The sequence below is a fragment of the Lichenostomus cassidix genome, chromosome 8 (assembly GCF_008360975.1).
Source record: "Lichenostomus cassidix isolate B80296 chromosome 8, HeHo_3.0, whole genome shotgun sequence".
Lineage (NCBI taxonomy): Eukaryota > Metazoa > Chordata > Aves > Passeriformes > Meliphagidae > Lichenostomus > Lichenostomus cassidix.
Window position 1 is genome coordinate 24,036,913 of NC_139489.1, and position 27,668 is coordinate 24,064,580.

Below are 27,668 nucleotides of genomic sequence, written 5' to 3' on the forward strand. Positions count from 1 at the left end.
AAGGAGGAACTCAGTAATCAAGACATCTGCACATTTATACACAGCTGCTTTAGGGGGTGCCCTTTCAGGCACATTTTAACTCCAGCTCCTGCTCTGGAGGACTGTCTGGCTCAGCTCTGAAACTCCCCAAAATGTGCTTTCCTCGGCAATGAAGTGAATCTCAGGTACTGCTTGTAAAACATTCATCTATTTCACAGCAAAACATCTCTGCAGCACTCCAAGCCCCTTGCAAGGAACAAGCTGAATGCTTCCCACTGGCTTCCATCTCCCCTTTAATGACATCTCCAGTGATCTCAATGCAACAGCACCTCTGATAAATCCTCCCTGCAGTCCCCACAGAGGCACAGTGTGGAATGCTGAGATGATGGTGTGAGAGACAGAAGACCACTCATACACATCCAGAAAGTAATAATAAAAGCCCATCAAGAATTACAGTTTATTTCAGGTTCAGAAATGCAGCATAACATTTTTACAGCAGGTGTATGTGATGACCATGGTTTCGGGAATCGACTCGCTGTGCTCAAAGGTCAACACCAGGAACCATTTACAGATTACGAAACCAAAGGCAGATGTTTTGGCTCACACAAAGTAGGGCATTAACATACAGAGCAAAAAAAATCAGAAAAAAATTAAGCATTTGCTTCTTACAAAAAAGAAGTCATCGTTTACCCCGTCCTGGAAAAGCAAAGAGACAGCAGTAAAACAAACGGCCGGCAAGACGGGACAAATCATAGATCAAGCAAGAGTGGAGGACTGTCTGGACGGGAGGAGCCATCGGCATCAGCTCGCCTGCAGACAAAGCAAGAGGAAAGACAGGCAGAGTAACATTCATTTACACAGGGGAGCTGTTCTGCAAGAGCTTGGGAGCAGGGGCAGTGCCACAGCGGGAGGAGCTGTGCCAGAAGGGCACCGAGACTCCCTGGTGGCACAGGGACAAAGTAGGTCTGCTCTTAATCCAGGAGGTTTGGACTATTTTAAGACAGAAGGATAGAACTAGTCAGGAATCTCAATATGCTGTACACATCATGGTTAGTGTAGCTGTCTGTAACAGAGAGAATAATATTTTCTATATTATACTTTAACACGAAATGCCATAACCTATAATGTATCTTCTTTAATATAATAAATAATCTACTTTTAGGAGGCTTACTCTGAAAGTGCAACAAGAGCAGCAATAAAATAAACACACATTAACTATGTACATAAGCCTTTTTGTTGAACATACAATATTTTTAACCCTAGCACAAGATCCCCTGACATCCAAGGCCGAGAGTTATTCACGGCACGCGCAAGCTCTTCAGCTTTTGGTCAGCCATGGCGAGGTGAGGCAGAATATGTTCTCTAGGCAGAGACCCAGGCTTGGCCTAAATGCAACATTAGATGAGCACCCTCCTGAAACTTAGCAACTACGTCACCCAGATCTTTATGTACCTCACATAAGATGAGAAACACTGGTGTTGCTTCATTATTGCTCCACTATACCCTGCAATCTGAGCTTAGTCAGAGGAAATCAGAGAAAGGCAGAGCAGGCTGCTCTTCTCAGATATGGAGGTCAGACTTGGCTCATCCCTCTAAGTGGGTCTGCAGAGTGGTCAGGCCCTCTAGCAGATCCACACAGTGCTTGTCCTGTTGCCCTTTGGGCATGGAGTGAGTTTTGCTGCCAAGGCTGCTCCTCTGAGAACAGAGGACAGGACTGACAGGACTCGTCAGCATCAGGAGGGAGTGGGACAAACCAACCCATTCTGGGTACTTTACAGCAGAAGGAAGTGGGCCAAGGTTGGAGGACAGTACTTACTCAATTGATGTGGCAATTTCTTGGGAAGCACTTAAGTGTTTTTCCTAGAAACAATTTTACATGGTTTATTCTGACAAGCGTATACGCAAGAAGAGATTAAATCATCAAACCCTGGATTCATGCTCACGGTTATTGATTAACCTGCACACCTAAAAGTGTTGCATTTAGGTGTGGGGCCAGATTGATATGAGATCTGAATGAGGATCTGAAGGAGGGCTGTGCAGCTGTGTCCTGCACCCTCAGCATCAAGCACAGAACCAGATGGTGCTGATGCCTCGCTGCCTCCTCCTCCTCTTTTGGGTAAATACACCCTTGAGAACTTTATTTACCATTCAGGATTACTGCTGAAAAATAGTTTCTTGGGGGCAGAGTTAAGGACAGAGCTGAATTGTGCCACCTACTTCCTTATGCTTGGCAGCAACACTCATTAATGAGGGAGTCTCAAGTACAGAGGATTTAAAAGCATGTTTTTAGGCCAGGATCTATGTCATCTAATTGAGGCTCCTAACTTACCAGCATTACCCTCATGTCCCATGCAGCCACACTGGTCTGAATCACCTCCTGGAGGTGATGCTCTTCCCACTGAACAAAGGACAACTAAGCCGAGTCTTTGGAGTATGGTGGAATAAACCCAGACCATGGCCTTGCAATATCAATGAATGGATTGGGCTGGAAGGGACCTTGGAGCTCATTTTGTTCCAAGCCCCCTGCCATGAGAAGGGACACCTTCCACTACAGCAGGTTGCTGAAAAACCCATCCAACCTGGTCCTCTATCACCAAATGAATATTAGAATTTGGGATTGAAGTGATTTCTGTGGCTGAGGCATTACACCTGGCTTTCCATCAGCAGGCAGCTGCCAGCAAGTAACAGAGTTCTGATAAATTATATACAGGGATGCTGGCAAGGCAACAGCATGGGCTACTATGGCTGTTCACAAAAATATATCCAATAGATGCATCAGAGGTTACAGCAGAGAGCACAGAGGAAAGCTGTGAAGAAGACAAGAAAAATAATCAAAATATATTTTTTGTAGTAAAATGAGTATGACTCCAGTTGTGTTTGCAACCTTTTTTTGCTTTGAAAGCTGATCCTATGTTCTTGGCATTGGAGATGAGGGCCTGTTCCCCAAACACACACCAGCCACTTAAGCAGTCTGCTGAGATCACCAAGATGCCAGTGCTCTGACAAACTCCATCTTCACTGTGCATCAGATGTGACCTCTGGACTCCCCAGGCATGTGTCACAAGGATGAGGTTGACAGGAAATTAAAGTTAAACTAACATAAGAATCATGGTGCTTTCCCAAGCTTGTCTCTCTTCTGCAAGCTGAAACATGATTTGCTGCACTGGTGAGCACAGCTAATCAGCAGCCTGGGAATACTTAATAGGTTAAATCCCCATTTGTCGTGGCTCTTTGATTGGATTCTTCCTAACCATGGGGCTACAGCATACTGGAGCCCTACAAGCAGTCTCAATAAATACATTTATTAGACTGATTATGCTGGGGGCCTTTGAAACCGCCAATTGCTTTGCCTAGGGATCTGTAACCATAATTGTAATAGCAGCAATTAATATTTTCTGAAGGAACAAGGCCAAATTCCTCTAGTTTCATTCTGTTAACTCAATAAGTTCTACGCTTTAAGGGTGACACTGACCCTAAGTGTTTAAAGTGAAGTAATGCAGTTAAGACAGAAGGTTTTTATAATGTATTAATTTATAATGTGCAAAACAAGAGGCAGAGAGGACCTCTGCAAGTGAGCAGCTGCTAAAATAATCCTGGATGCACAGCCGAGCACTTCCCAGAACCTAGCTGGATAAAGCAACAGTGATCCAAGGTGTGCAGGACCATGTAATGCAAAGAGAAAAATCTTTACATTGGGGGAACTTGGCATGTCAGCTGCCTGGGTGGAAATAAAAGCAAAACGCGCCTTGTCCCGCACAAACCCTGCTCGTTTAACAACATTCCTTAAAACTAAATTTTGGATAAGGAGAATTTACAAGAGAAGCAAGCCTCTTGCAAGAGAGACCTGGAAGTGTGGGGCCTTCAGAAGAGCTTGGTAAGAAACCACATGGCTTTTCCTTGCCCAGTTTAGCCATTACAAGAGAAAATGGAAAACCTGGAAGGTACAAATAAAAGCAAGATTCCTTTCAGGTAAGAGGGAAAAAAAAGCAGCAGATCAAATCAACACGTGCACAAACACACACAAAGTCAAGCCCTCCATATGCTGTAGAGGACTGTGAGCACAGTTGCCTGGGTGGAGATACGTGTCAGTAAGTTAGCTAACATCTGTTATTGCAGAAGGAAAAGTCAAGGCAGCACAGACCTTCCCCAAACATTTAAGACCTCATAAACAATGCGGAATGGACAGAGTATATCAGTAAAATTGGTTACTTGCCTATAGATGTCCATACATGCGACTATACATTGGTTATTGTGACAGTTACCAAGCAATTTGTTTCCACAGATTTGGTTAACAATGAATGACATGCCAGAAACTCCTTTTAGTCTAACAGGGATGAATCTAACGGACGGATTACAGTGGGCCGAGTAGGTGAAGGGGGTGGTCTTCGACTGGAGAGAGAGAGAGAAGAAACAATGAGCACAAACACTGAGCACAAACCTGGCACCTCTGGCTGTTGTTACATGGACATGCACATGCTCATACACACAACAATCCCATTTCCACGTGTCCCAAGCAAGACACCCTGAGCACCCACAGGAAGGAAGGAAGCAATGGGTTTGCCACATGCCCACCACACCTTACCCCTCTCACCCATCTCTGTCCACAGCCTGGGGGTTCTCCACACACAGTTACCTCTTGAGCCATGCAAATCAGTGGGGGAGGATGGTTATTCCCCAGTTTTTAGGGGTCAGTCCCAGCCTGGACAGCCACAGAGCAGACTTGCAGGCACACTTCAGAGCAGACAACAGGACTGGGGAAAACAGCCTGCAGCAACTTCAAGTCCTGTTTGCAGAAACAGGAAAACCTGCAGCTTCTTGCATACTTGGGCAAACTGTAGCCCTATCAAGGTGCCTGAATTTGAGGCACATTTTGAGGCTTTATATCAATGGCCAGTTAGGAAAATGCCAGTCGTGGCTAGGGCTGCTGGATTCATTAGTTTACCACTAATGCATTCTTCTATCGACTTCAGTAAGTGCTATGGAGTCACTTTTGGGAAGACTTCTCTACCTTCATTCTATTTTCCCGTGTACTGCAAACCCCTGCATTTCAATTTGGACTGTGTCATCCTCTGATGATCCAGTGCAAGAGTTAGCAGTAGTGTGATGTCCAAGCACACTCCACCTGCAGTCCAGGCTGGCACTTACCCCTCCCTCCCTCCTTTCATCCAAGGATGACGCCCCAACTCTGCTGCAGTTGTAGACAGAGTCCCTCTGGTAGCTGTGTAACACTTTACCTTTTTGTGTGCAGTTAAGATCCACATCAGTGCTGGGTAGAGGCAATTCTATCACCTTAGTTACAAAGATTATTTTGTTGATGTTCCATTCCACCTGGGATAAAACACCCCACTGCCAAGCAAGGCCCATGCAGAGTCTGAGCTAACAACTGGCCTCCAGCGCCTGCACCAGCTGGCACAGTTCTGCCTGGCACTGCTGTGTGCTGTATAAACAGCCCTAAGAGACTGTTCTGCCAGCCACCCTGCTCCTTAGCCAGCTGTCCAGCACCCTCCAGCAAAGTTCTGTCGCTGCTGCAGTTATCCAAATCCATGTCTTGCACAGTGTTTTTGGTCCCCACTTTCTTTAGCAAGAAGTACCAGCTCTCTCTTTATTCCTTAACCCAGCCCAGATCACCAGGAGAGCTCACAGCTGAACCCAAACTCTGAGCAAGGTGGGAGCCAAGGATATTCAGTTCCCATCAGCTCCAGCAGAGCTCATTAATGGCCCAAACAAACTGTGCAGCCCTTCTTAACCTGTCCTCCACCTGTGCAAGTAGGGACAGTTCAGGCTCTGAAGACTACAAATGATATGTGTCTCTTTCTGCTAAAGCTATCTGAAGATGAAAAGAACGTAACAATGTGTTAATTTTCTTTGAACTGGAACAAAATATGTGAGACAAATTTACACTTGACAAAAAAAATCTCGTTTGGCTCAAAGTGCATCTTCTATGACAATATTCTTTTGGTGAAGAAATGAGAATTTTAATCCCTACCATGCAGCAAATACAAAATATGCCAACTAAAGCATTCAAGTAAATCAACAAGCTAAAAAAAATAGGCAAAATATAATTTCTTCATGGTGTATTTTTCTTACAGGAAAAATGTTACTGTGTTAACTATTGTTTCTTGTGTTGCTCCAGTGTAGGTCTTCTGGACCCATTTCCAAAACTTGTAGTTTCATAAAGAACCACTTCTAAGGCTCTGCATTTCTGCTGGGTTGCATTAAATTATTCCTTTGTTGAAATGCCTCACATTGCATTGTTTAGCGCTTACTGAAAACATTGTGTCATATGTATACAATTTACAAACAAGAGAAAATGCATATAGCTGTCTTCATATCAAATTTAAAAGATACAAGCCCAAACATCAATTTGAATACCAGGTTAAATGCAGCTCACTGGATTCAAATAATGCAATTTAGCCAAATTGCTATTTTACACAGCAGGATCAGAAACTGGAGAGCACAGTGGGAGGATTTCCTGGATATAATCAGTCAAACCAAACCTGAACCAAAATCAGGCCTGAGTGTGTTTCATCCTTGAACCAGAGCTGTTATTGCACACTGACCATTCTTTTGAATTTTTATTCAAGCCCAGGGCAGACCTGAACAGAAAAATTCCCCATCAGCTTTTTCCCACTCCAGAGTACCAAGCATTTCAAGGAGAAGCTGATAGCCCCAAGGGGATCCTCTGATGAGGAGCTGCTGAGCCACACCAGCCTCATTCTCCCTGTGACACTGCCTGACAGCCCGGTCTGCTCAGCAAAGGGACCCTTCAGCCACGCTCTCTCCCATCTGTGGATACTCCCAGTGGAGATACACGGGTATTTGGGATGCTCTGATACAAACACTTGCATGTGTCTTCCCAGTGGGCACGGGCAGAAATGCCCATGATGAATGAGCAGAGCCCTCCTTAGCTCCAGCCCCTCAAGGGCGCTGCCTGCCTCCCATTCCTCTCCAGCTCCTTAACCCTCCACACCACAGCTAGGGGAGCAGGACCTGCACCTGGAGAGCATAGGTGCCTTCTAGAGGAGTGGCAGATGTTTGGGAAAGGCAGCACTTGGGAAAAGACCTGCAATAGCCCTGCTGCTGACAGTCTCCTGCGCTATCTGCAGTTCCGTGCGCTGGCAGTGGAGGAAGGGGCTGTGCTCTCAAGGCGCTGGGCAGAGCACAGCGGGTTCAGCTTGGGGAAGAGACCTCACCTTCCTCAGCCACTGCCACACAGGATCAACTGCCACGAGCTGGAGCTCAAGTCCAAGTGAAGGAAAGAACAAGCCCTGAAGTCGCCTGTCCTAGTTCCCTGTCAAGGCGACAAGTCATTCTGTAGCCATTTCTACATTGGGAGTAGGATACAGAGCTTTTTTCATCCCTAACAGGAATCTCAATCCCAAAGACAAGAGGAGAGGCTAAGCCACATGTCTCTTTTCCCTCCCTGCTCTCCCGGAGCAGTGGCTGGGAGCCCATGGAAAGGTGTAGGAGCCTGGGCCGTCTTGAGACAACAAAGCAACCAACTTCAGGGCACCTCCCCCAAGCGCAGCTCGGAGGGAAGCCGAAGTTTCGGCACCACCGCATCCCGAGCGAAGGTTACCCACGGCGGCGCCGCCGGGGAACCCGCACTGCAGAGCAGCAGGGGGAGCTCCAGCCTGCCCGGGGACAGAGCGAGGGAAAACCGGGGAAAAACAACCTCCCCCGCATCCCTGCTCCGCGCTAGCTGCCATCTCAGTGAGTAAATATGTGACTAAGCCCAATTAAATGTTTAGTCTGAGGCCAGCAGATGATAGCGGCGCAGACGGCGCGGCCCGGGCTGCTCCGCGTTATCGGCGCGGCTCCCCCAGCCCGAGCAGCGCTCGCCGTGCGGAGCTGCTCCACGCCCCGAAAGGAGGCTTCTGCTTCCCAGAAAGCTCCTTAGAAAAATGGCACTGCTGCGGGAAGTCCTCGCGCATACTGCCGTCAATATTTTAGCTGGCTTTTCGAGTTTTGGGCCCGTTCAACTCGGTCTGTTGTCTTGGGTTTTGGGGGTTGTTGTTACTTGTTTTGCCTTTTTTTTTTAAAAAAAAAAAAAGGAAACTGTTTGTAAAAGTGAGTGCTAAAGGGGCAGGAGATCATAGGTCCCTCCGGGGTTGAGTAAACGAGTCTGCAAAAAGAATCAGTTCTTCTAACTAGCACACATTAAGCAGACATAAAGAATTTACCAATGAAAATTGTGGACTAAGTATGTATTTAATAACTCCCTGATGTTGCTGCAGAGACTCCTCCTTTGAAGAGCTCAGTGGGGTTTTCAATGGAGGGGAGCTCTTACCCCCATGCAAAAACTCTTTTAAAAAAAGGAAAAGTTTTTACATTTATTTTTAACCTAAGCAGCACACCCTGTGTTTCCAGTTTTAAAAGAACTCCTAAAAGCTTTAGCTAGGCAAATGCAGAGCAAAAGAAACTAAATAAAGCAAGTCTAGACTTAAAATTCGATCAGAAACATATGTGAGTTCTTCGAGCCTTTGCCTTTTGAGAAGTCCTATCGCTCCCCATACGGAGTGCACAAAATGTGCTTTCAGTAAAAGCATGGCTGTAATTACCATGGGAGGCCCTGCTCGAAGATGGCTTCTCACAGCACAGCCAGAGGACTTCGAAATAAAAGGCGTTCATTTCCACTTACATTTGACATTCTTGCTTGCTTGTGACCACCAGAGAACACTTGTGGAAGGCATGCACAGAACTGTATTTTATGATACATCCTATAGATCTGAAGTTGTGAACAGAAGTCCTTTATTCTCTCCCTTTTCCATCATCTTGGTTTCCCTGTAATGCAGCCCCCTCGGAGTACCCTGCTACGTGACATTGTCTTTGTAGAATTCAACAAGAAAATACTTAAAATCTCTAAGCAGCTTCAAGACTGACTGCAGGCAAGTTTATTTTAGATGACAGTACAAACCTGGATGTGAGGCATGCAGTAAGAGGATAAAAGAGTGACTTACTGCAGGTGAAGAATAAAACTGGTCTCCCGTTTGGGTGAGAGAGACTAAGTAGCTTGGTCTTAGATAGTTATAAAGCTTTGACTGATTTTATTTTTATACTGTTTCTCTGGTTTTCTCTGTCTCAGTGAGATCCTGAGAGACCCACACTCTCTACTCTTTCTGGTTGTTGTATCAACCTGTCTTTTATACAGTATCTCTCAACCTCCATCAGCCTCAGGATTTGGAAGAAAATCCAAATCAGAAGTGAGACTGTTGTACCCATCGTGAAGGACAGAGGCAAGACATGGTGTGTAGACCTAATTAGTCTTCAGTCTGTGCATGCTTAAATCCTTCTGTCCTACAGCAGATGCAGCACAGCTACTGTGGAGTCTCTGAAACATCAACTCAGGTGCAAGGATCTGGAGTGGAAGTGGGAAAGCCAGCAGGAGGAAAGGCACTTGATCCTAGTGACACAGGTCATAACAAAGCAGGAAAAGCAGGAAAAGGATGATGATAATAGGAGGAGTAAAGCAGGAATCACGAACAAGGATCAGGAGGAGATGATGACTGCGAGAGAAATGAGAAACCTCACTTGGTGATGAAAGGAAAGAGTAACTGGGGAATATCTGCTTGAGATTGTCCCTTATCGCAGTGTAATGGTCCAAGAGAGTGAAAATTTCTCAGATTTGTTTCTGTACTGGAAAATGTCATTTTGTTAAACACAAAATATATGTAGTAAGCATTGCCCTCAGGATCACAATCATTGGGCAAGTCAGGAAGGGAAGCCTCAGGCACAGAGCACAGCTTTTGAGGGTGCCTGGGAGTTCTGCAGTAGTTCTGCAACTGAACACATTTGTGTCAGGCTCTACAAATGCACAGAGGGCATGCTGAGACTGTAGTGCCAGGGACTGCCTTGGCTTTACATACAGCTGAACCCCAAAACTGCAAATGACCCAGCTGCACAATGCTCTTTCAGTGGAAGAGGTTTTTTGTTCAGTGTAAGCAAGTTAAGGTTGTTAGATTATGCTGTTTTATCAGAAATCTATTTATTTTAAGTGAAAGAAACAAAAAAGTAAGAGTGAATGGGAAGAATGTGTCCTTCAACTGGCAACCAGTACACTACAGCAATATAAATCTCCATTAATTCAAAGGCTTACACTGTTTGAAAGCACTAGGGTTAGTGAGGTTCCACTGTGTGTGATTTAACTTAATACAGATACTCCTTTCAGAGGCAAAGTGCTCCAAAATATGATGTTCCAGCAGAATAATTTATTATCTACAACTCAAGCTACGTTTTCTATATGACCATCATAAATTAATGTCCATCACACACACATACAAATATATTGTATGTTTATGTGAACAGTGCATTTTGAAATTAGTCATTTCAGGGAATTAATGTGTCATATGAAAAGCTCAGCTTGAATAAACACAAAATTAATTCAACGGAGTGACCAAGACAGAATATTATTCTTCAGAAACTGTGTGTTCTTGTTTCCCCTTCAGCAGGGAACACATCAAGTAAGCAAGTGTGCAGCACATCTGGGGAAGACTGTCCTGACCTTTCAGAAACCCTAGGTCAGGTGAGTCCAGAGGGTCAAAACTGCCCGTGAAGAAGAGAAAGTTAGGAGTGCCAAGTGGGAATGTTCACATTGCTGTTCTGTCCACGGAAGATGACAACAGAAGGGCCACAAAATCAGCAGGAAGAACATCTGATCTTTACACAGTAGCTCAGGACTTGTGTAGCTGCACTGTTTGACATCAGTGTGAATCATGTACCCCACTTCGACCACCACATCTACTTCTGCCCTCTCTGTTCTTCCTTCCTACTCAGCTTTGACCTTCTTCTGCCTTTTTGCATCTCTCCTTTTTACTTACCTTGGTGCAAGAGGGGAGCAAATGTCCTGGCTGTCACCTCCAGCTGGAGTTGCACCTCTTCTTGTCCATGATGCCAACTAATGGGATTATCAGTGTCACTGCTGTTAATGGAGCCATGGAGTGCCCTCATTCACTACTGATCCAATACAGCTCGCAGTGGACAGGAGGGTTTCAAGACAGCCTTTCAAGATGCCTGCAGGTGCAGGAAGTTCAAATCATCACTGTTTCTCTCTGTTTACTCTCAGATGTTTTCTCTTCTAGCATAAGGCAGGCTAGAAATGCACTGCTCTTCGCCCACTCTTTCAGACAAGGCAGAAATTCCCTGCTCAACACTGTGGATCTAATCCTGCACTGCCTTCATGGCAACTGTTATAAAACTACTCCGTTATGAGGTTAAATAATTTCTTGGTACAAAACACATCTTCAGGTTCCTGTATTTCTGTCAAACAATTGCTATTGTTTGACTCTACTTTCTTTTTTCAAGAAGAGAGATGTTAAAAACCACTTCCTTTTACTAGCAGTATCATGAAAGAGAAAATGCTAATGAAGAAAAAAAACCCAGCAAACCAAACCAAACCCAAACTTTTGCTGAAATTCATTCAGCTCATCAGCTGATGCTCCTACTATATTTGAGAATTTCACTTGCAACTTCATCTTTATTCTAGAATCACTTCTTTTGATGCCTTTCAGGTAACTGGTTTTCTGTCTTTCCCCTCTCTTGCATCATTTTTACTCACCCTTCCCCATCACATAGGACTGGTCTACACTAAGAGCAATGAAAAGCCATTTCACTGCCTGATCCTCTTTGCTGATATTTTGAAATGACTTGCAACAGTCCCAACTGAATGTCTCTTCATTTTAAAAACAATTTTTTATTGAATAAGGCCAGAGCAAGTAGGTCAGGAACAATACTCAAGATGATGACAACTACCTGAGATACAATAAATAAAACCCAATGTAGAACAAGTGATTCTTCAGATACTTTTGTTCAACTGCCATAGTGTTCTGCCCATCAGAAAATTCCTAGACCACTGAAGGTATGGACAGCCTGCCTCTGGCTGATGAAAGGAGATGCTGAGAGAACTTAAGAGTCAGTGGCAGCAGACCTACCTAGGCTGTAATGTCTAGCATCCCATGAACTTTGTTTTACTTGGTCTTCAGGACAGTCATCTGGAGGAGAGGTCTATAAAGGAAAGCAGTAAGAAAATCCTATTGCCGGTCTTAAAAGAAAGCCATCTTTTCAGAGGCAGCAATCACTGAAGCTCCTAGAGCAGAAGGGGAGACTATCTTGTATCTCTCATGGCATTACAGTTCAGGCAGCTGAAGAATCAGTGCTGTGCAACTGCCATTTCCAATTTCTCATAAGATCAGTATTGCAGAATTACAATGAAACCACAAGACTTGCTGTATTGTGACATTTTGCATGTTTTTACAACCTGCTGTGACCTGCTTTCTGGCTAAGCCCTCCAATACTTATCCTCATGCAGAATGCTTCTTCTTCCAGTGCTTCTGTTGTCCCTGTTCATTGCAGAGGGGTTGGACTAGATGACCTTTAAAGATTCCTTTCAAACCAAACTATTCTGTGATTCTATTCATTGATTCTGTTCCATGACAGAAGTCACAAGATGACCCCAGGTTGGCACCTGGCACTGTGACTGCCCCAGGCAGCATAGCTCGTGTTTCTGATGGGTGTCACAGCCACTGCCACCAGACTGCTATTAAGAAAGATTGCCAAATATTGCACTCTGTGGCTTGAAAACTGCCTGAACAACTTTAAAATACAGAAATGCAAGGAGACAGATTTACAAACACAGCAGGGAAAGGGTAAGTTGGCAAGAAACCAAGACAAGATGGTGAGAAGGAAAAGAAGAAATACATGGGGAAGGGAGACAAATGTACCAGGCAGGAAACCAAGTGAAAGGAGGAGGTGAAAGTGGAAGCAAACAGGATGGTCAAGAAAGGGACAGAGAGGGAAAGGCCGAAAAAAAGGGAAAATAGTGAAAAGGGAGCCAGTGGAAGAGGGAGAAATGCAGAGCTTCTTTCTAAGAGATAAGGGAAAATAAATGGAGTCTGCTGCTTGAAGCAGCCAGCAGCAGAAGTAACATATTACTGGGTGTGCATTTCAACAAGAAATGTACATTAGACTGGTAACAAATTACGCAGCGCTGTCTTCCCTCTGAGCAGAAATCACAGAAAGAATAACTGATATTCTCATAAGTCTTGTGAGTTTGGGGTCCTTGGACAGGCAGAGCTGGAAACATACTGACTACAGAAGGGCAGTATCCCCTCCTGTGAGGGGCTCAGGCTTTGCCTCACCCATGTAGCTGTATATTCTTTTGATCACAGACATGAGATACAGAATTAAATTAAATTATTCTTTGGCTTTCTTTTCTCCTGAAGTTCAGCAGGATTTTGAAATCCATCCATATAACACTCTTGTCTCTTTGCTTGCATGAAACAATCCTAATTGCAGACTATACTTTTTGAATATAACTTTCACTAAATATCCATTCAAAGAGGACACACAGATGCTGGATGGAGAGCTGTGCTCTCCCATTTGGGCATTCAGATTAAGATCATCCAAGTCAGCATGCAAACACTCTAAGGTGGGCACTTAGTCATCCTGCCAGAAGAATTTGGTGCAATGGCTATTTGATTACAATTTATATTCCATTAAAAATACAGTAGTAAGCTTTTAAGGCTGCAAGGTCAAACTTTCAGGAGAAAGAAGATTCCCAGGCTCAGGCAGGATAACCCTTCTAGCCTTATATGCCTATGCACTATGACAGATTTTATTCAGAGGATCATGTGCAATTTTTGCAAGGAATCCCCTTATCATTCAATGCACAGGGTTAGACATTACAGTAAATCTTTTCAAAGAACTCTAATCCATAAAAATCCATCACAGAAAACTTACTGAATGGTTGATATTTGGCAATCAAAGAGTTGAGTACGAGCCTGTGGGCTGGGAGAAGTCAGGCAGTAATGCTTTCTGCAGTGCTCCTGACTTTGTCTGAAAATTTCTAACTGCAATTACTGTCAGGTAAAAGTACCTTTTTGTGCCAGATTGGCAGAAATATGTAATGATGGCTTACAGTGTAGATCAGCTGCCAACACAGCAGGTCATGGAATTAGGCTCAGTGGCATAACAAAGGGAAGCTGCAGAGCTGCCACCAGCCCTTCCCTGCTGGCTGTGGGTTGAAGTAAATTGTAGGGACAGTGTGTGAGCAGCGCAACATGAATTTTCTCCCCACCACTTGCCTCACATGGGAAGACCAGCCCCAGTGTGCCTGGAGGTGACACGTGCTCCAGGGCACCCGTGCCAGGCTTTCACATCCTGTGGGGTCACATTTGTCTCAGTGGCAAAGTGAGTAACCATCTCCAGTGCTTTGTTGGGAAAGCCTTCATGAATCCACAGCAGCACTGCAGAGCAGGACACAGGGAGAAGAGGGGAGCAGCCTCCCACCCACACAAATGCCATGGGCCCTGCTGCCAGGAGAAAAAATATTTCCAACTCAATTGTTTTCCTTGTGGCAAAGCTGAGATTCCCATTCAGGACATTTAAAAGCTATAAATCAAAGCATTCACAGGAGAACTTAAATTGGTCAAGATCAGGCTTTCCACACAGGCAGGCAAACACACATCACAGTAAGCTGAAGTGCCTGCTTAAAGCTGTCTTACCAAGGCAAGCACACAGCTGCATTTTCTTTCAAAATACTACAGCAGCCTTTTAAGAGAGAGGGAATAATCCAGATTCTGGCAGTGGGGAATATTTCACAAATCATATATGCTTTGGCATCAAGCCCTTAAAGCCAGGGGCCTTTACTCACAGGCTTTGCTGGGAGAGATCCACCCACCTCAAGTGGGATTAATTAAAAGAGGCATGTATCATGCAAATAGTTTCTGTTTCCTTACAGAAATATTCAGAGCACATAACCCGAAACAGCTTTAGAATCAGAGCGAAGCAAGGAAGAAAATTATTTCCTGCTCTCCTAACTCTTTTCCTTTCCCTGTACATTAAGGGAGGAACAGTGAGAAAATGCCGAGAGCTCACCATTTCCGTACAATTCCTTTGATTAAATGCTAATAAAGTAGAAGAAAAAAAAAGATGTTTTCAAAGACAGAGCCTGTATCTCACTTTAAGGTGCCGAATTTTCCACACCAAACGTGTGCTAATCTGCTTGTTGGACAAGGACAGACCCAGTCTAACCCCTGAAAATGATCTTTTTATCTTAAGGCAGAACAGGAGAAAATGGAAACCTTGTATTTCTTCAGCATGTCAGGACTTTTAGTTCCATGTGACAGTGATGGGGGCTGCAACAGAAAGTGAGATAAACTCCTTTGGAAAGTGAGATAAACTTTAAAAATACTACTTTCTTCTCAGGAAGCTAAACTATTTCCCTAGATAAGAGAGATCCCAACACTTCAAGGAATCACTGCAGAAAATGGTGGTGGAGCAGTAAGAGCCCAGAGCCCCAGTTCAAAAAATAAGTCACAGAAACAGCTCAAGTTTCCACAAGAACTCTTCCTCAAAACTCTTTTTCCCCCTTTTAATATCTCAGACCCATTTTCTGAGTTAATTTCCTATGATCCTGCAAAGGCTGTTATTAAAACCAGACCAAGCGTAGCTGAAATTCCAGGGCTCAAAAGAAACATTTAATAGGCACAGGAGCTGGCCACACTGTCGCCCTCAGGTGATTTCCCCTGCAGCCCCTTCCCTGGGATTTCCTCCCTCACACTTCAGTCAGCAGGAGAAACCTGAAGTTTCAGCAGAATGGCTACCCCTTCCTTCATTCTTTAGCAGCTGAGATTTTTTTATGTCTGAGGCTTTCATAGCTCTGAAAAAGAGAACTAGGACCCAGTCCAGAAGATGTGTATTGCAGATATTTTTTCCACAAAAATGTCAGGCAGTTGCACATTCAATTCTGTATCCAGCTACAGCATTTTAAAATCACTGACCTCCTTTATCCGCCACTGCTTTTCATGCCACCAGTGGCAGTCCTGAACTGAGTCGTTCCCATGCTGCTTACCCACGTGTCTTTTGAGCACTAGAAAATTCCTTTCTGGTCTCCAGCCCACCTATCCCTTTGGCATGAAAAAGATGATCATCAGACATGCTCTTGGCAAGCCTCAGGAAAGCAGTGTCCATGCACAACCACAGGCGGGCAGGGTGAAGGAGACGTGCTGGTTTGCAGGGTGAGGGAAGAGGAGCCATGGTTCTCTCTGGCAGCACAGCTGGCAAAACACTGCACCTCATCCCTGCATCGCTGATTTGTCCTCTGATGGCACAGAGCAAACAGCAGGCCCAGTGCCCTTTGGCTCAGCCCCAGGCTCTCCCATCCAGGGGAAGATCCTTGGGCTTCTTCCCTTCCAGTGCAAAGTTTAGAAAGGCAGTTCTGGGTTTCTCCCCAGTGGTCCCTACTGCAAGCTGCAGGATATCCTCTAAGGTGAAAGAGTGTTTCGTGCTTGGGCATTGACGCAACAATGCCCTTTTCATAGCAAATATATAAAAAACGTCATTCCTTTGATATACCTCATTTATTTATGCTTTCTATTATGAAGGGTAGTTATATTAGTAACACTGAGCCTCAAATTTAAGTTACTGACAACTATGACAGATCTCATCTATTTAAATGAAAGTTCTCCTCCTAAGCTTCTCTTCTCAATTACCGTTTTAAAAATTGAAAATGTGCACATTTTATTTTTGTTCCTATTTAACTGGCTTTTTTTTCTTTTTGAAACTGTGGGTACTTTCAATGTAACAGTTAATTTATCAAAATGGAGAAACCCCTTTGTTCCAACATTGCCTAATCTGCCCACGCTTCTCATAATTTAGGAAGTTAATGAAGCCCTTGGAATCAGAGGTTTATATATATATATACACATACATATATATGTATACACAAGTGATTAAGTATATTACATCATTGTGAAAATAAACATTAAGGAAATTTTATTCATGTAACATATAAAAAAGCAGTTCATGCCATAGAAAATTATGCAATATGCAAAACTACTTTAAAGGGTCCTGATAAATGCAAAGCCCTGGGAAGGAAAGGAAATAATGTGCTAAAGATAACCTTGTTCCTTAACTAATTGCTTTGTACCATAAAATCTACTCTGTTAGACAACTATGGACTGCTTTCAACTGCCTGTAAATTACGGCTTTGCAGGACAAGAATCAGACTCCTACCAGTTTGTTCCACTGCTTCTACAAGGACTGCTCTTGTTCTCTCCCAGAAGAGCCATTACTTCCTCTGGTGAGGATTCAGAATGGCACAAGTGAGGAGCTCTACCCCTGCCCCTCTTCTGCTGGGGGCAGGTGACCTCTCTCTCTCTCTGAGCCCCTATGTGGGTCCAACACAACCAGAACTCGGGTTCTTAATGTACGCAAATCAGTGTCTTCCAACTGACTGGATTTTTTTTTTATGAAAATATATTCTTATCTTTTCAAACTGTGTGTGTGCTAAAAATGGATTCCTCGAAACACCTTTGACTCTGCAGGGAATGCCCAGTTTTGCTTTGCTACAAGACTTTCTCAACAAGGGTTCTCGACTTCCTGCCGCAGTACAGAGCCTGAGTGTTATGCCAGAGGGAGAGAAAACCATGCCACCACCAGGAATCCCAGACATCCTTACCTTGGGACGCTGGGAGGAGCCCGGGATGGCCGAGAGGGAACCTGGGGAGGTCCTCCATGAGCTTCTGCACTGGGAAACGGAGGCAGTGGTCCTGGGCGGAAAGGGACGGGGGGAGCCCCCGACTGAGGGCCTGGAGATGGGATTGCAGGAGCTGGTCCTCGGCCAGATAAAGGTCTGGTTGGGGGATTGTTTAATGTAGGTCTCCTTGGAGTTGAAGGACTTGGAGGAGGTGATCTAGAGAAATATCAGAGATTTTAGAAGTTCAGTAAGGTTGGGGTTCAGGTGCTGGTTTTTTTTTGATGTATTTTATTTTAATTTAAGCAAGAGTTAAAATCTTTTTTATGCCTATGTCAGATGTTTTTTCTTGGCATTTTCCTTTGCTGTTAGTGTCAGAGGATAACATACAATTAAGTCTCCCATGTTTCCCACTGACAACATACAAGCAAAGAGGTAAATGTAATGGATTTTATTATTCAAGTCCTAATAATGTTTCATTTAGTGGATTTTCTAGGACATGGAGCCTGAGATGCTGAATTACTATAACAGCTTGCAAAAAAAGGCCAAGTGGATGCAAATTGGGGTGACAGAAGCAGCTGCTATTTGAAGCATCAGACAAGCTGTAAGTCCACTGGATGGTCTTTTGCAAGGCAAATATCCTGTCTGGTGCTCACATAATCATATCCACAGAATATGTATATATGGGAAAATGTTTTGATTTCTCTCACAGATGTCATTGAAGACCTGCAGGAGCATCTTCCCAAAAAGACAGGCAGGGAGGGAGCTCTTTATGCTGACTACATCTGCCTGTCCTGAATTTCACAGCAATGCAGATTTGAGGCTCCTCACCTGCGTGCCTGCTGAAGCCACGAGTCATCGACAGGAGGGGGAGCAGGGGTTGAGACAGTGCTGGTGCTGATGTCACCAATGATGGCCAGGGCCTCCTTCAGGGCTTGGTACATGCGCAGGGTCTCATCCCGCCGCTGCGCCTGCTCGGCCGACTCCTCCATCAGAGTGTTTTGGTCCTCAGAAGAATACAAGTGAGCCAGGAGCTCTGCGTTGATAAATTCTTTTACCTATTTCATCAGACACAAACCAAAAGAAAAAACCAAACCACCAAAGAAATAAACAAAAATCTCCATGGAAAACACAACATTGAACAAATACAGGGGGACATCCTTGGAAGCAAGAGACTTAATCAGTTTCTCTTACTACCTTACACTAGTTCTACTGGTCACACAATTCTACCTCTCCGAGGTGACACCTCTGCTTACAGTTCATTTCAAACAGGCTTCCCAACAGCTCCCAGGAGCCAGCTGGCATTTTAGGTAATTTCTAAATGGCTGACTGGGAAGTAAATGGCAGTACCATCAGATATAAATGCCCCATGGAATGGGAATTTTCAGGCTTTTTGACATACCTGTCAAGTATTTTCTTAGCAACAATTTACCGTACTGTGGACAGTATCTTTCATTTCCAACAAATCTGTCAGATTCTGAATAACCCATCCACACATATTCCAACTGAAGGGAGAAGTCTCCAAGTAATCTAATTTACTATATTGATTTCCTGCTCTGCTTGCCCTGGTTATGGAAACCTGGGCCATATTAAGAGACATAAAAAGCTAGAGGTACTCTGATTAAATAAGACTGTGGTAAATAGACCAACTGCTGACCTACTAAATCCTTGCATTTGAGACTTTCATTGCAGTTCTGATCTATTTCTCATCTGGTGCTTTGCTCTGTAAAGCTTTTTTCAGCTGAAGATACTGACGATAATACATTCCCAGGATTCTGATTACATAAACCTGAGCTCCCTTTGCACCAGGGTTTGCGCTAGTTTTGTGATTTAAACTGACAGTGAGACTAAGGCAATGTTTGTGTTCAGACAAGGTCAGTGAGAGCAGTCAGACAGAGCAGGTTTGGACCCTTTCTGGTCACCAGCAATGAGAAGGCAGCCAGGACAGACCTCACAGGGAAACAAAACCATATTGCCTGGGCTTGGCTGTCATTTCCCATTCACGTATGACAGGAGATGCACAAATTCTTAGCAAAGCCTGCAAAAATTTTCCATGAGTTTCATGCTGTTTTCCAGTAGATGGTACTGATCAAGAGCCAGAGTACACTACTTTGCTCATGATTGCCAGAAACTCCACATTAAAAACAGATATCATAGTTAAACAGCATCACATTCTGCTCGATGAAATGAGCATTTTAATGGCATCACTTCAAAAAAAGAAGTCCTAAAATTAGATTAAGGCCAGAGCTGATTGTAAAAGCATTGTTAAACCCCAAATATCTATTAAAAAAAAATCAGCCTGTGACAATTATCATGAGAGGTCCCTGTCTGTCACTGGCAAGGGACTTGAGTAAATCCCTGAACTCCTCTTGGAAGGGAAGACTGCTGTGTTAAAGACAGTTCTTGGATCAGCCTCCTGCCCTCCTGTGCTGTACTAGACAGAGAAAGATCTTCCACAAGAGCCACTTTCTCCAGCTTGGAAATGGAAGAGAAAGTGATGCTTACTCACGTATTTGCTCCTTTCTGGAAAGCAGACTCACAGGAATGGTTTAAAATATTTTCCTTCACAGACATCAGGCCTGCAGTCAAAGCTGAACAGCAGCAAGCATCTAAAAGGCCAGTGCCCCAAACCTGCCCTGTCACTCTGACATGGGGGACGGTGGGCTTGGAACTTCATCAGCAGGAAGACAACAAAAGTCACTGCCTGAAATGCTTCAGTTTGGCAGTTACAAGTCCATTGGAGTTTTTCTACTCAGCTGAGATCACTATCAGCACTGTTTATGGAGCATACACTGACTACTCTTAAGACCACCCCCCTTGTGTAATCCAGGGCACCATGAAATATAAATTCACGTATGTGTGTTTTGTTTGGGTATGTTTGAATTGGTAATGGTAACTCAATGCAGTTCTGTGTGGTAAATGTATTTTCTTTTAAGGTAATCAACATCCACCCTAAGGGAAGAACAAGGGTTGCACTTGGAATACAATAATCTAGGTTTAGGACCCAAATATGCTCAGGGACAGCATCTGATTATTTTCTGTACACTGACTTTGAATCCGATACTTTCCTTGAATTGCAAGTACTTGTTTACGGGCCCACAAAGTGGAAAGGAAGTTCTAGGAAAACTTGGGAGGTTGCAATTGTCATGGAAACAAATTCCTTGGGATCCATTTGTTTCCAAAGTTTCGGAGGCAACGTGATGGGGCAGCAGAAAATACAGAATATGCTCATTATGGGGGAGGGAGGGTGTTTTTGCTTAACTCCTGGTGGATGGGTTGGACTTTGAAGACTCAAAGGAACACACACACAACAGCACCCAGCTTCCATCACAGCTCCACTGCTTTCCAGCTCTATGCACAACCTTTTGGCATGGCTCAGCAATCTTAATTCAACCATTTCTTTATATTTTTAATTGCCCTGATTTTTAAAAATTGTCATTTTAAAATAGTTATTTTATTATTTTCAATATGGTATTTTACTGCCTATGCTGTACAGAAACAAATTCATTAATGCTTGCAGTGTCATTCTTCACAGTTCTTTAAAACGTTCTGATTCTTTGCCACAAATTTAAATTTTGGGATAGAGGTGTAGGCCTTAGCTCACTAGGAAGCCCAAATGCAGCTTGGGACTATGAGGTCAACTGAAAGGTAGCTGATATGTGAAGTGTGTTGTTTCTGTGTGCCAAAGCCAGCCAGCATGGCAGGTTTTATCAATGTCACTAACAGCTGATGAGATTGAAAGTATGAAATCTTACAGTAATCTACTTCTGAGTAACACACACCCTAAATGATTCCATATGAGGAGGTGAGTGGCAGAAAATTTAACGTAAGTTTTCAAAAGCAACTGCTCACTGAGCTCTGCTGTTTATGAAATGAAAGCTAAACCCCAGCCTTTCCAAAGGCACAGGAGATGGGCAAAGTCAAAGCAGCAAGTTGCTAGCAATGATCTGGAAAGAGCAGTGAGAACACACACTCACCTTTATAAAGTCTAGAGCATGGCTGATTTCCAGAAAAAAATGGCAGTACCAGTGTTCCCATGTTTTTTGTAAAAACTCACCCATGACTAGAGCATTACTTAGATCCTGACTCCCCTAAGCCCAAAGAAGTTAATGAAAAATCTCTTGCCCTCATGCAGAAACTCTGCTCATATTATATGTACCAGGAAATCCCACTGAAATTTCCTGTCCAACCACCAAACTCTTAAGTGCAACACAAATTCCACAGGGCTAATGAAATCCATCAGATGAAGGCTAGAGGTGGCTCTGAGTCAAAAGTAAATGCTACCTTCTAATCAGATTTGCCTCACAGCATATTGCACTTGTAAAGACTGATTGGTTTGACGACCTCTCAGAAACGGTGCTACTCAGAACTAGGCAGGAGCTGTGCTCCCCCTTAGTAATTTATGTGGCAGCAGTGGCACTAATATTAAGCTTAGTTTTCAGCAAGGTCCATTCAGAAATCTGCCAGGGTGTGAAGGCTGTGATCCCACTGCAGTGGAAAAACAACAGGATCTCAAAGCCATTTTTTAATCAAATAATCTTCAGAGCTAAGAAAGACACACACAATAAATCAGCCAACCACATCTGCTTATCTAAACAACAGTGTCCAAGGCTTCTAGATGTATTCCTTGAAAATGGTAACCTGAAAATATAAAGAAACCCAAACAAAGTAAGAACTGCTTTATGAAACCATGACCAAGGCCTGTAGATTGAAAATCAAGGAAGCACAACTATGCTCTGCTGCTCTCACAGACCGCCCAGGTGGAGCTCCCAATTCCTTTTCCTGTTACATCAAAGCAAGACACCAAAAAACCCCCAAAACAAAACAAACCCCACCCTAATTTACCTTTAAATAATAACTTAAGTTCTGATTAAGATGTAAATTAATTTGGTCTTCAGCATTTTGGGGTAAGCACTCAAGGCAGTGTGCCAGCCTTTGAGAAGGCTGCAGAATTTCCAAGTACTATGGAATATTGGAATATTTTGTCTAAGAGCATGACATTTATTCTTCTCTTCAGTACCTGCTGCTGCTGCAGTATTCAAGAGGTGTATTTGAGAGTAAGAGATTTGACAGACATATTGAATTAATTTAGAACCCTGGCTGCTACTTACATTATTGATCATAAGATGCATGATTGTTTTCGGTATCAAATCTCGGATACATTTGTTAATAATAGACATGTAGGAGTCCACGAGGTTTCGAATTGTCTCCACCTGTCTCTCCAGCTGGGGGTCCATTGAAAAATTATCTGCTTGGCCATTCTCTTCAGTTTCAGTCTACACAGAAGAAAAAAAAAAAAGTTAAGCCTTGCAGATTGCAGTAGACTGGAAATATGTTGGGGGAATAAAACCTGGACTGAACTGTAGGAATCCAGCAACAAAACTCATACAAAGACTATCCACAGGTTAAAATATGAAGTATTGGCCTGTTTAATATTAGTGTACAGCATCATGAAATTTGGACCTTTGAAGTTTAATGCCATTGTACTATGTATGTCAAAGTACATTTTATATTTCCACACAAATTTGTAATTGTACATTAGTTTTCAGATGAAGACATGCGGTGGTAAACGTCACACCAAGAAATTATCTCAGATCACCTCCTGCAATACTCATTATCAAATCTTTTACCATTCACATTCAGCCAGCTTGCCCCATGCAAGAAAACAGCATCACAAGTCTGGATTTTGAATTTTACCCTTCTGTGGGTAAAACCTACCCTTGTTATTTAAGGTTGATTCATTTGTGACAAACTTTGCAGTTCAGCCTCAAACTTGTTAGATGTGAATAGCACCTTTACAAACAAAGGATTTATGGAAGATAACAGGAAAAGCATAATTTCTTCCAATGCTCAAGGCTGGATTTTATATTAGAGGTCTCTTTTTCATTGGACAGAAAAAAACTTCTTTATATGCAAACAGCTGATCTAATTTTAAAAAATATCAGGAACTTTAACTGGAAACTGAAAGGCCTATACTTTGCTTCAGTCTGGCCTCTATAAACATAAGGAAACCTAAAAAAAAAATAATAACCTTTTGGTGAAAATCAAACTGCTGCCTGATGCTTAAAGATGCCAAAAGAATGGAATTTCTACCCAGAAAGTACAAAGAACAGTGTTCCCCAAACTCTGATATGCAATACTTCTCCCTGAAAACGACTGCCAGAGCCTTATTAGCATGAACTATAAAATCCAAATCTGTTCTGTGGGTACCTAGAAGCATAAAATCATAGAATCACAGAATGATTTGGTTTGGAAGGGGTCTTAAAGCTCATCTCATTCCAACCCTCCCCTTGCAGGCAGGGACACTTCCCACTAGATCAGGCTGCTCAATGCCTCACCCAACCTGGCTTTGAACATGAAGAAACAGAAAATACTTGCAAAAACTGAGTAAGCCAATAAGGAGAACGAGTTATGTATCTGCAGGAGCCTTGCCAGCACAGCTCCATTTACAATAGAGCATTTAGCTAAAATTGGCACATTGCTGGTGCCTTAAAGATTTCTGGAGCAGTTGAGATCAGTATCAAACCCACCAGTGAAAGGCCATTAGTGCTAAATATGCAAACATGTCACCAAAGAGGCTTCTCCTTGCATGAAACTCCAAGAAGGGATTCCTGGTTTTATGTCCTAGATCAGGGTCAGCTTCTGCTCATACAGCATTGGCAGGTAGACCACTTGTAACCTTTTAAACTACAGCTTGCTCAGTCCAGTCTAAGTGAAATGGTGTGTTTGTGATTTAAGTTACAGTTTTGATAAGAAATAAGACCCAATACACCATTTAGAAACAAAGCTAAGTGTTTGTAAAAGAACTTTCAAATGTACAGATCAATTACTGGAAAAGCAGCTAATCCTTAAAAATAATTAGCAATGCTTCCTAAAAATCTTGTGACTGGGGAGGACACTGAAAGAGGTCTTCATGAAAACAGGGTTTTCAATGCTGTAACACTAGTCAATACACTGCCTTATAAACCTTAATCCTTCTGTTAATAAACTGTATTTACCAAAATGTCACAGTGTGCAGACTATTTTCCTTAGCCTCCATGTCTAAAGGAAAACTAACGGTAATTTTCCCTGTGAAATACCAAATAACTAGAAAATCATACATCTATCATATATCTGCAGATTTTACCAAGTAACTGCAGACCAAAAATTCCCCCTTCCCAGTTCCCCTGTATTTGACATCTATTCTCTTTCTTTTCTTCTTTGCTGTCTATATAAAGCGCAGTTTGTTCATATATTTTTTTCTTTTTTTTTTTTCCACTGTTTAAATTACAGATTGCAATAAGATTCCTAACTGGCTAAGCAGCAAAATGACAGATGTTTATCATTATCCTCATCAAGAAAATGTAAAGTAAAAATAGTAATTTGTCTCTGATCTTTAAGGCAAAGGGTAATAGTCTCTTGTTTGAAACTGTAACAGAGCTGACTTCATACTGTTGATTTATTTTCTCTGAAATCAAAAAAGATCAATCTCTCATGACTTTACAGTAATTTATTATGAAAGCTTCTAGCCATAGTATTCCTAGTTATTTGATGTCTCAACTGAAGGCTTTTCATGCCAGAAACCATCTTGTTTGCATCGCATCATGCAGATGGAAATCTGCTTCCAGCACACTTCTGTGCCCTACAGGACACCTACAAGCATTAGAAAGCTTTCTTTGCTGAGCTGCCTCTGCTCTGTGCCAACAGCAGCAGCCACAAATGAGGTTGCCTGGTAAAGCTGGGCATCACAAGTGATAGAGGTGCCCTCTTCCACCTCCAGGCCATTCTTTCACAACAGCTGTTTTCTCATGAGCACCACAGCGACTCCAGCTTCAGTGCAAGTCACCCCTCTAGCCCAAGCCCCTGCCACTCTGATCTAGAAAGGCCCCTGCAATGGACGTCTGCTCAATGAATAAACCCAAACCAGAACATGTGAGCAAGAAAGGAGAATGAAAAAGGTGGAAACAGGTTTCCATGCCTCCTTTCCCAACAGCCAAGGCAGCCCCAGTCCTTTCAGTACTCCTCATTCTCGAGCCAAAACTCGTTAGCTCCAACACCAAGTGCTAAGTGACAGCATATGAATCTGGACTAAGTTTTTAGTCAGTTGACTCTTGCTTAATACTGCTATTAATTGTTGACAGGAATGGAACATTACTACTTCAAATGAACACAACTGCAATTACTTTAGGGAGTCCTGTAAAACTCCAACAAAGAAACTAAGGAAGAAGCTAGAGTGCTAAAGCCAGGTAAAGAAAATTAATTCATCTCAGAAAACTGAAAGTCAGAGTATGTGATGAAAACACACCAAGGCTACAAAGAAGCAACAGGTGAAAAAAACAGAGAAGTAACATGGGAGCCAGGATGGTCCTTCCATTTGTGTACACTGACCCACAGAGATCCTTCCCTTCTGCTCTCTGCACTTTAGAAGAATAGAAATGTCAATCCCTTGCACTCTGCTGTGGGTCTCACCTGTCTTTCATAAGCTGCTCTGTGATCTCTGCATGGAAAGGTGCTACTGAAACCCAAGGTACATCACTGCTACTCTGCAACTTCCCTGCATTTACACACCTTCTGTACCAAGAATGTGTTAAGGATTAATTAATGTGTCATACAAGAGCAGACTAAAAACTGCATGTGAAATCCAAACCACTTAAGTTTGTGGGAATTTTACTGCTAGCTGCAGTGGGAATAGAATTTCATCTGACACATGCATTTCTACCAGAAATGTTTATCGATCTTCTGAAGATTGTAAACTCTCTGCTACAAGAGGAATGATTTAGTGTGGTGCAGGGTATGAAGGCATGAGGAATTGTGTGCAATCCAAAACAAAGGAGTAAAACCTTAGATTATCAGGGTAATTTTTCTGATTGTAGAAATCACAAGCAAGTTGAAGAAAGTCCCAAGAAAATTTAATGAAAAGTGATTCCTTTTGAAATTCATGGCAAAACTGGGTAACACACTAAAAACAGTCCTGAGCTGGCCACACAGAGAGAGCAATACTTCTAATTTCCATGATTTCATTACATTCAGGGCAGCTGCCAGCATATTTAAGAATGTCTTGTGTAACATTCCTGATGTCCATTCCAAGAAGGAGCATGTGTCTAGCATTTTCATTAAAGAAGTGTATCAACCAATTTTCTGTAATCAAAAAGGCATTCTATTAAGAATGACCAAGAGGAAGCAGACTAAAAGGTGACTGACTCAGGGGTAAAAATCAGCAGCAGCAAAGCAGTGCACTGTATAATAAGAAATATGTCCATGGCTGCAGTAAGAAATTACTCATTTAAAAGCTGCTTTCAGCTCTTTCATTTACACTGCAAGTTCACAACAACAACCCCCACCTGCGAATTAATTACTCCATCTAGATTGTATTTAAGTTTTAATTCACAGCTGCTGGAAATATATATATAATCTATTTTATGTATCCCTGTCCAACTAGGTTTTTTTTCTTCAATGCACCAACATTCAGCACACTGCAGTTGTCCTAACCCCCCCTGCTTTTTCCTAAACCTTTAACTATTGATTCTCTCTTCCTTGCAGTCTGATGCTGGATATATAATTTAGCTAAGATCCTCTCAGCTGTACATAGCGTGCCTTTTGCCAGAGGACTGCTGAAACCACATGATGGCTTCACACAGTGAGGTTTTCTTACTGGAAAGAACCACAAGTAAATGACAATACATTACTTTTGTGTATTTACAACAAAGCAAGCAGCAGAAAAAGAACACTTCCCGGGTAGCTTGGAAGCTGTCCTTTTCCCTCACAGAGGGTGACTTTGCTACTCTCTTCCATGCTTTCAGCATCTCCTGACTTTGTACTGCTGTTCCCTTTACTGAGCCACCCACAGGCTGCCCCTTTCAGCTACTATGCCCTCATTAGCAGCCTTGAGCTGCTCTAGGCAGAGATTATGATCTGGCTTTCCCTCACACACACCATCTCTCTCACTTCATAACCCCTAGTGCAATTTGATTCACAAGTATTTAACTCTCTGGATTAGCCTAAATAATCATTTACTCAGATTCTTCTCTGTGGTTACAGACACTGCACAGTACAGGCCATTAGCTAAATCCTCTTGCTGAATCCACATACTGCTCCCCAGGTACCTCCATGGCTCTAACCATCCCAAACATTCAGAATCTTTGTCAGGCTCTCTCCTTGCCTTATTCAATAAAGAAGCTGATTTGCAACTATGAGACAGAGAGGAATGATATATTACCAGAACTCCAAGAAATCTGAAATT

General features: G+C 43.0%; 1 protein-coding gene across 6 annotated transcripts in view; it reads right to left on the bottom strand.

Moving 5' to 3' along the window:
• Positions 1-412: 412 nt before the first annotated feature.
• The window catches only part of DNM3 (dynamin 3), a 167,806-nt gene continuing 140,550 nt past the window's right edge, over positions 413-27,668 (bottom strand). For 3 of the 6 annotated variants that reach the window (XM_085068459.1, XM_085068458.1, XM_085068455.1), the window contains 4 exons: positions 22,561-22,725; positions 18,281-18,507; positions 17,435-17,668; positions 413-4,368 (listed from right to left, as the gene is read on the bottom strand). In XM_085068459.1, the coding sequence (XP_084924585.1) occupies positions 4,299-4,368; positions 17,435-17,668; positions 18,281-18,507; positions 22,561-22,725 (696 nt within the window). In that variant the 3' untranslated portion in view covers positions 413-4,298. The other 3 variants (XR_014853839.1, XM_085068456.1, XM_085068460.1) reach the window with 3 other exon arrangements.